The sequence below is a fragment of the Hibiscus syriacus genome, unplaced genomic scaffold (genome assembly GCF_006381635.1).
Source record: "Hibiscus syriacus cultivar Baekdansim isolate YM2019G1 unplaced genomic scaffold, ASM638163v2 tig00000329_pilon, whole genome shotgun sequence".
NCBI lineage: Eukaryota > Viridiplantae > Streptophyta > Magnoliopsida > Malvales > Malvaceae > Hibiscus > Hibiscus syriacus.
Genome location: NW_024061782.1, coordinates 1,130,757 through 1,140,000, shown reverse-complemented (window position 1 = coordinate 1,140,000; position 9,244 = coordinate 1,130,757). Strand labels below are relative to the sequence as shown.

The 9,244-nt window shown below is 33.6% G+C and overlaps 1 protein-coding gene across 1 annotated transcript; it reads left to right on the top strand.

The window, feature by feature from the left end:
- Nucleotides 1–4,247: 4,247 nt before the first annotated feature.
- Nucleotides 4,248–8,711, top strand: LOC120170282 (cyclic nucleotide-gated ion channel 2-like). Its single transcript, XM_039178279.1, has 8 exons — nucleotides 4,248–4,355; nucleotides 4,463–5,111; nucleotides 6,617–6,832; nucleotides 6,968–7,284; nucleotides 7,403–7,514; nucleotides 7,702–7,938; nucleotides 8,034–8,120; nucleotides 8,208–8,711. Exons 1-8 carry the CDS (start codon nucleotides 4,324–4,326, stop codon nucleotides 8,694–8,696), a joined length of 2,139 nt encoding a protein of 712 aa, XP_039034210.1. The 5' UTR covers nucleotides 4,248–4,323; the 3' UTR covers nucleotides 8,697–8,711.
- Nucleotides 8,712–9,244: the final 533 nt, after the last annotated feature.

Sequence of the window (9,244 nt, the reverse complement as noted above, 5' to 3'; positions counted from 1 at the left end):
AACCATATTTATATATGTTTAAATAACTTCTAGTTTTGAATTTAGATTGTGACAATATATATTCACATAAATTCTTGATTTTAAATATTATTGGTTCGATTGATTAAAACTAAAACTTATAGTTCTAAATTTGGGACGTGACAATATATATTAACATAAAATTCTTGAATTATAAGTAATAAAGAGCAACACCAAAAGTTATGACGACAAAGAGTGATAACAGTTGATCTTAAAATCTAAAGATTGACCCGAATGGAAACTGACCCGAAAATCTAATGGTTGACCTACCCGAAACCAACTAATATGATATTGACCCAACTCGAAGTCAATTGATACGATACTAACTCGACTTAAAGCCAACTGATTCGATATTAACTCGACCCAATAATCAACCGATCATATTAGATAATTTAAAACAAACATCGAGATAGTAAAATAAAGTAGTCATCAAAACTGGATATAAAATAAATAAGTTTGATTAGACAAAGGAGGGAAGTAAGATGGTTGTCATGCTGATATTTGTCGATAATCTTATGATTACCGGTAATGATAAAAAATTATTGAAGACTTAAAAGTGCATCATAATTGAAGATGGGGAGCGAAACCAACTTTGACACCCCTTGAACAAAATCATAAATTAACTTTTGCAGAGTTGGATGAAAGATGTCAGTGGAGTTGTGATGATGAATTGCTAATGCTGTTTATCAGAACACGCACGCGACCTGATATAACTTACTATGTACGACATTTAAGTTCATTTATGCAAGACCTTAGGAAGTCTCACTTCACTGAGAATTATAAGATACATTAAGAAGAAGAGGGTTTACTATTTTCTGCTTCAGGAAAAGTGTAACTGAAAGCCTTTTGTTACTCTGATTGGGCCTTTTGTCTTATGACAGCGGGAGTGATTGGACAACACATATTACTTCAGCCGAGCAAATATTTCAACAAAGTTTATCCATCATTTAATAAATTACAAATTACATTATTGATGATGGGGCTCCAATAGATTGAAACCTATCAATCAAATCGCAAGGGTAACTCAATCCGTATACTAAATTCTCCATTATTTATTACTTCAATAATTCTTTTATTTTAATTTAATATAAAAATAAATGTTTAAATTATATCTTGAAAAAAAATTAATGTTTAAAAAGTTTTTTTTTTTGCTGTAAATAGGCATCTAATATTTTTTCAATTATACTTTTAGATTTATATTTTTATATTTTTTATAAATAAAATATTATTTTTAAAATAAAAAGAAAAAAATTTATTTATTTATAAGAGGAACCCATTTTTTTAAAAATTACAAAATAACCCCAGTTGTGTTTTCATCGAAGCTTTGAAGTTTCCTCCACGACAAACAGCGGTGCTACTCGACCAAGGGAAGGTTGGGTTTTTTCTCGGCGTGAGATGACGCTCTCACCGATGTAAGCGACAACAATCACGACTGGCTGGAGAAGGGTTCGATAGTGAGGGGTAACAAATGATTTCTTACTGTTTTGTGACGATCAATAATTGATCAGGGTGACTGATGGTCAAGATTGAGGTCGTGAGACGCCGACGAAACTGCTGGTGGTGACGGTGGCATCGAGGAAGGGAGAAGGGAGAAAGGGGGACGAGGTGATTTAAAACAAAGATTTTTTAAATATATTTATTTTTTAATAATATTTTTAAATAATATTCTCAAAATTATCAAAACGTGACATGTTTCACTTAACGGAGGTTAACACCCAGGCACCTTAAAATGTAACGGAGAAAATATTAGGCACCTATTTTTAACAAAAAATTCTTTAGGTAATAAAATAATTTTTCGCGGCATAATTTGGACACTTATTTTTGTATTAATTTTGTATTAAACCTTTTATTTCCCTAAACCTTAAACCCTAAAATCTAAACCCTAAACCAACCAATATAAAGTCAAAATAAACTTCATGAAACTTTTAAATAAAAAATAAATAAAATAATCTAAATTAAAGTAGAAATAGGTAGTTTAAATTTAAAAAAAAAATTATTTATTAATATAAATTAAAGTCTTAGTTTAAAGTGGACGTTAATTTAATTAATCACTTTTAAGTAGATAAATCAGATGGTCTAAAAAAGAGAAAAATAGAAGAAATAGTAAACTAAAAAACTCAAAGTAATCCAAATGATGTACTAAATAAATAAAGCAAACAAATAAGATATGGGCAAACACGAAACATTTTATTAGAACATATATACACATCAAAAACATTAACGGACTAACAAAACAGACACATTAACATAATATGTGTCACCAGACAGGAACAATTCAGATGTCATACAAGACTTGTACAGGCACAACAAGTTTCTTCTAGAATTGTATTTAAAAAAAACTTTCTAATCAAGGACAACATTTTCAAATAGGGTAGAGTTTAATTCTATATGTTTCAATTGTTTCAAACTTTTCTTTGACTCTAATTATGATTTTTATCGACATATACTTTTTTATGTTATCATCTCTTTTCTCCTCTCATAAAATCATTGATCAATACTCTTTATCTAAATCAAAAGAAATAAATAATCGAAAGTTGTTGTAATCACATTTCTCTCATCAACATATACATTTAAATGTATTCAAACACATTTAAATTTATATTTATATTATATTTAATAGTACAATAACAACTATATCAACAAATTTATATTCATTTGGTGAAGCTCGAAGAATAGTGTTAGTCCTCACACGTGCAGTTTGGATTAGTTGGGACCACTTTTCTCCAGCTGTGCTTCCATTTAAGCGAGCAGAGATTCAGTAAATAATATACGAGCAATTGCCACATTCATTCGCTTTAGTGTGGTCCGACTGATTAACGTTTCGATTAAGTATTAGAATTCGTATTAATAAATTATGTTAGTAAGTGCTGCTAAATCTTATAATGGGCAGAAAAACATTCTCTGCATGGAATATATAAAACAAGTAAAAAACTGGCATGCAAAAAGGTTTTAATTGTTGTAAGAAACAGAAATGGTTTAGTATTATTGGGGGATGGTGTAGTGTCCATTAATGAGGTTTTAATTGCACAAAGACAAGGGTGTGGTCGTGGTTCATCTGAGTCACATTAGGTGTGGATCCAATGGCTCTAGACTGTAACGGATGAGAACCCTAAACCCACCACGTCCCACACTCTGATCACACAGCACATCTAGACTACTCCTTTCATGTTCCGTGTTAGGTTTTGGCTTCTTCTCCTACTTGACAAATTCATAAATTCTAATTTGAAATAGAATCTATAGAATGATATCGGTAGGTAAAGAGATCGTTATATTTTTTAGATTATAAATTCGAATAGTCGTGTTTACAAGGTGTATACACATTATTAATGATTATGAAAAATTATAAAAATATATTATTTTATAATCATTTTAGATTATTTTGAGAAAAAAATAAAATTTACATAAAATATTTATACTAGTATAATTCAGAGTGAACTATATAAATAATTATTGAAGTACGAGTAAGTCTTCATTTTTAGCATCAAAGTTCTAAAAGTAATTAAACAATAATTAAAGTTATAATTTTGTAACAAATCGATGTCTAATTGGGGAAGTTCTGCCGTACGACAGCCTTAATATACAATTAAGGAAAGACGTTACCAGAAATGTTATTATTATTTTAATATTTCTGGTAAAAAAATTATCTAAAACCTTTTTTTACATAAAACATTAATGTTTTTTAACATTTCCAGTAAAGTGCTCAATATTAACATTTCCTGTAGAAAAATAATATTTTAGGTAGCGTTTATCGGATATGTTAACAAACCTGGTAAAGCGCCCAATAATAAAATTTCCGATATAAATAATAATATTTTAAGTATTTTTTACCAGAAATGTTAAAAAATAATAACATTTCTGAGAGTATCTTTCCTTAATCGTATATTAGTTTGTCCAACGGGATACTTCCCCGATTTTTAATAACCATTACACCATTAACAAAAGATTGATGTGGCATGTTTGAGTGATTGAGTTGGCTGGCCACGTTGACACTCTTTGACCATCTATTTCGACTCCCACATATATTGTTAATGGCGGACGAAAAAGATAATAACGTTGGTGACAGTTTCATTACTGTTCAAACTTAAATGCTGAGAAGAGAATTTTGGTCATATTTCATTGACTATTTATGTAGTTTAACCATTATTTTATGGTAGTGGTTGATGATTATTTATCTGATTATTAATAGCTCCAGATCATATAATCCCATGGTTTCCCCCATCTTAAACAACCCCACTCTTTCTTTGTTTGATCGATCATTTTCCTTCTCTAAATCCTTTTCTCTCCCATGGTTCCACTTTTCTCACCATGCCTTCTCTGTCCAACTTCTCCCTCTCAAGGTTGCACTCTCTTCCATTCTATTTCCTTTCGAACCAATGACCAATGAATATATAATGGTTTCATTCTATTATAACTCCGTTATTCTTTTTTAATATTGTTGTAACAGGTGGTTTGGACTTTGTCAGCAACGGAACACAATCCCAGAAAATTCTAACGGCGGCGGCGGTGACATCAACGAAGAAAACCCAATTTCCTACACTACAGGATGCTACGCTTGCACTCAAGTCGGTGTTCCAGTTTTCCACTCCACCAGCTGCGACCAAGCTCACCCGCCCGAATGGGAAGCCTCCGCCGGCACCTCCCTCGTTCCCATTCAGGCTCGTACGAGGCCGGGTCAGAAGAAGGCTCAACAAGCCGCCACCAGTACCCGAAGACGTTACGGCCCGTTTGGACGGGTTCTTGATCCGAGAATGAAGCGGGTGCAAAACTGGAACCGGTTTTTCCTATTGGCACGTGGAATGGCTTTAGCCGTTGATCCTTTGTTCTTTTATGCTTTGTCGATAGGCAGAGGCGGCTCGCCGTGTCTGTATATGGATGGCGGGTTGGCCGCCATTGTAACCGTGCTTCGCACGTGTGTGGACGCGGTGCATTTGGTCCATCTATGGCTTCAGTTCAGGCTGGCGTACGTGTCGAGGGAGTCGCTCGTCGTGGGTTGCGGTAAACTCGTGTGGGATGCACGTGCCATCGCCTCTCATTATCTTCGTTCCCTCAAAGGTTTCTGGTTTGATGCCTTCGTCATTCTGCCAGTTCCTCAGGTCACCTTTTTAGTACCCTTTTTGTTTTTATTTCTTATATTAATTTTTTATATACTGATCGGTAAATTTGAATTTAGGGCTTACGCATAAACTTTTTCAATTTTTAACATTTTGACCTAAAAATTTTATAATTTTATTTTGTTTACAAAAATTCAAATATAAATATATATTTTTATATTTTACTTGATTCGGTTTCAAGGTTTAATTTGATGGTAAAATTTTGTTTAGTTTCAGTAAGGCTAAATTCCGTATTTAGTCACCCAACTCTCACTTTACTTTCGTTTTAGTCATTCAACTATTTTTTTGATCACTTGTTATTAAAAAATAAACAAAATTATTGATATGATAATTTTTTTATTTTTCAATTATAACGTGACATTACCTTATGATGACACGTTAACATCATCGCTAATTTTTTAACGACGGGTGACTGAAATATAATCAAAGTAGTAGTTGGGTAACTAAATGCGTAGTTTACCATTTAATTTAATACTTAAAACTTTATTTTTAGATTTAATTTAGTACTTAATTTTTTTTAGTTCAATTAGTTATTTGAATTTAATTTCTTAATACAAATTGATACTTAGAGTAAATAACTAAATATCTTATTTGAACTAATTTAAACTATGTAGTTTTTCAGTATCATCTGAATTAAAATGTATATTGGACAAAAAAACTCTGTTAAGTTTTTTTTGGTGGGCAGGAAAGAAACATTACTGTCAAGGACATGTGCAATTAAATCATGCAAAAGATGGTCGAAATTTTGGATTTTTGCACCTTTGATTGAGTTGGGCAAAATTACTACTCTCTCTCCACCGTAGCGTGCCAAATAATCATAGTTCATCCTAGGTTTAAGTCGTATTCTGTGTAGTTAAATTAATACGTTTTTTATAAAAAAAAATATAATTAATATGATTTAATGGATTACTATTTTATTGTGTTAACGATGGTTAAAAAATAAAATTATAATTAATCAAGTGACTTCAATGGTAAAGTAAATAATTGTGTTTGTAGGATATATACACGTTATCAATGAATGATCAAAAAAGATTTTGAACAAATACTAACCTTTAAATCTTAAATAATACAATGATTAAACCCCACAAATAGATAATGTGTTTGGTCTTTAACTCTCTCTCTCTCTCGTATGGGGTTTCCATAATGAACATAAAGCTAGTAGGCCTTTCTTTTCCCTATTGGATAATGAGATTGTTGACAATTACTTCGGTTGCTTCATAGAAATCGGATGTGTTGTTCATCTTGCATCATTACAAACAATCTTGTTGGATTTTTTGTCTTCCTGATTGCGTGTCTTCTGTTTTATAATTACAAAACCCTCATTGTCTTTAATTTTAAAATATAATTCTATCATCATAACATCATTTTTGTGAATGATTCCAATGCTTGCAACATAACATCATAACAATCGTTTTTTTTCCTTTAAAAAAATGGACATTTTCGAGTCAAAACGGATAATGTCATCAGTCTGTAATTTTTTTTTGCAGGCCGTATTTTGGTTAGTTGTACCAAAATTAATAAGGGAAGAGAAAATCAAGCTTATAATGACCATAATGTTGTTAATCTTCTTGTTCCAATTCCTCCCAAAGGTTTACCACAGCATTTGCTTAATGAGAAGGATGCAAAAGGTCACTGGTTACATCTTTGGCACCATTTGGTGGGGCTTTGGCCTTAACCTCATTGCCTACTTCATTGCTTCTCATGTAAGTCTTACCTATGAGCTGTGCATTTTCGCAGACACGTTTTAACGACCGAGCTCTAGCATCGTCTTAAGCGTGCCTCAGAGCTCGATCGTTACAAGAAACGTTTGCTCTTATTATTCCTTTTTCTTTGCCCAGGTTGCTGGAGGGTGCTGGTATGTCCTTGCGATACAGCGGGTTGCCTCGTGTCTCAGGCAACAATGCGCGAGAAACGCTCAGTGCAACCTTTCATTGTCGTGCTCGAAGGAGGTGTGCTACCAGTTTTTATTTCTGGCTGAAACGGTCGGAAATTTTTGCGGTGGTAACTCGACCAAAGTTGTGGGGAAACCTTTATGTTTAGAGGTTCATGGACCATTCGATTATGGGATTTATCAGTTGGCTCTCCCTGTTGTTTCTAGCAACTCTTTCTCTGTTAAGATCCTTTATCCAATATTTTGGGGATTAATGACTCTCAGGTAAATCACATTTCAAGTTATAATTCATTCTTGGCTCGAACACGAAATTGTTAGCTTCGTCTCTAGTGCGTTAGACGCATACCTATATTCGATAGTCACACCGTGCTTCCATTTGCAGCACCTTTGGAAATGATCTTGAACCAACAAGTCACTGGTTAGAAGTGGTGTTCAGTATCTTCATTGTGCTTGCTGGACTGATGCTCTTCACTTTACTGATTGGAAACATCCAGGTGTGAAATGATTTGTTCGGATTCGGATATTTTTGCATATTACTCGCTTTTTTTTTTTTTCAAAATCGAAACTAAACTGTTATCACCCTAGTGAGGACTAAGTTATTTTTTACCGATTGTTGAACATTGTTCAACTTTCCATAGCCAAGTTAGCTGACAATTGGATCCTACATTTATTTTTATCAAGGTTTTCTTGCATGCTGTAATGGCCAAAAAGAGAAAAATGCAGCTAAGATGTCGAGACATGGAATGGTGGATGAAACGCAGGCAGTTACAGTCGCGTTTGAGACAGCGAGTCCGCCACTTTGAACGTCAAAAATGGACAATATCGGGTGGAGAAGACGAAATGGAACTGATCAAAGACTTACCCGAAGGTCTCCGGAGAGACATTAAGCGCTACCTTTGCCTTGACCTTATCAAGAAGGTACCAACATAATTGAAACTTTAATATTGCATTGTAACTCGGCCCTCAGATAGGTCTTCGCGACATTGATTCGATTCGAAACTCATTCATTGCAGGTTCCTTTGTTCCAAAACTTGGATGATCTTATTCTCGATAACATCTGTGATCGAGTTAAGCCACTCGTATTCTCTAAAGATGAAAAGGTTCGCTTATGAAGTTTAAATTAGAACCTACCTTGTTAAACACGCTATTCAAAATTGTTAAACTTGTAAATTATTCACACGAAACAGTTAATCAGAGAAGGAGATCCAGTGCAGAGAATGGTGTTTATTGTTCAAGGACGAATAAGACGTAACCAAAGCCTCAGCAAAGGCATTGTCGCCACCAGTTTTATCGAGCCGGGAGGATTCCTGGGTGATGAGTTGTTGTCATGGTGTCTTCGCAGACCATTTATGGATCGTCTTCCTGCCTCGTCCGCAACATTCGTATGCATAGAGTCGATTGAAGCGTTCGGTCTCGAGGCAAACAATCTCAAATACATCACGGATCACTTCAGGTACAAGTTTGCCAACGAGAGGCTTAAGAGAACAGCCAGATACTACTCATCCAACTGGCGAACGTGGGCAGCCGTGAATATACAACTCGGTTGGTGGCGTTACAGGAGGAGGACTGGAGGTCCGATGGTTTCTGTCGCCGAAAACGGAAACAGCAGTGACCGACGATTGCTACAATATGCTGCCATATTTATGTCAATAAGGCCACATGATCATCTAGAATAAAAGAAAAGCCAATAGCCTTATGGAATTCTTTTGCTCATTATGAAATCCATGTCACCTAATAAAGTTCTGTGTTCACCATGCAAACATTTTAACATTGTTCCTTACAATTTTAAACATTAACAAAGTTTTAGGATAAATACTCTAGTATGATAGTAACCTTTATTTAATTTAATTTAATTGGATTAAATATGAGTATCGGGTATTCGAATTGATATAATACTAAATAGCTAATTTGAACTAAACTACTAATTTAAATAAAAATAAATTATACCAAAACAATCATAAATAATAAATTAAATTATAAAGTCAAATTATACAAATATATATATATATATAGTGATCGTAGTATAGTCTTTTTTGAGTCAACTAAAACGCCTGCTTTATTGAAACGTGGAAAAGACAACAATACACAGGAAACATGAGACGACGAAATGGGAAACAGCTAAGAAAACACACTTAAATAACAACTAAATAAAGAAAAAGGTCAATGAAAAACACTGAACTGAAAGCAAAGCAAAGCAAAGCAAAGCAAAACAAACGCAGGCCTT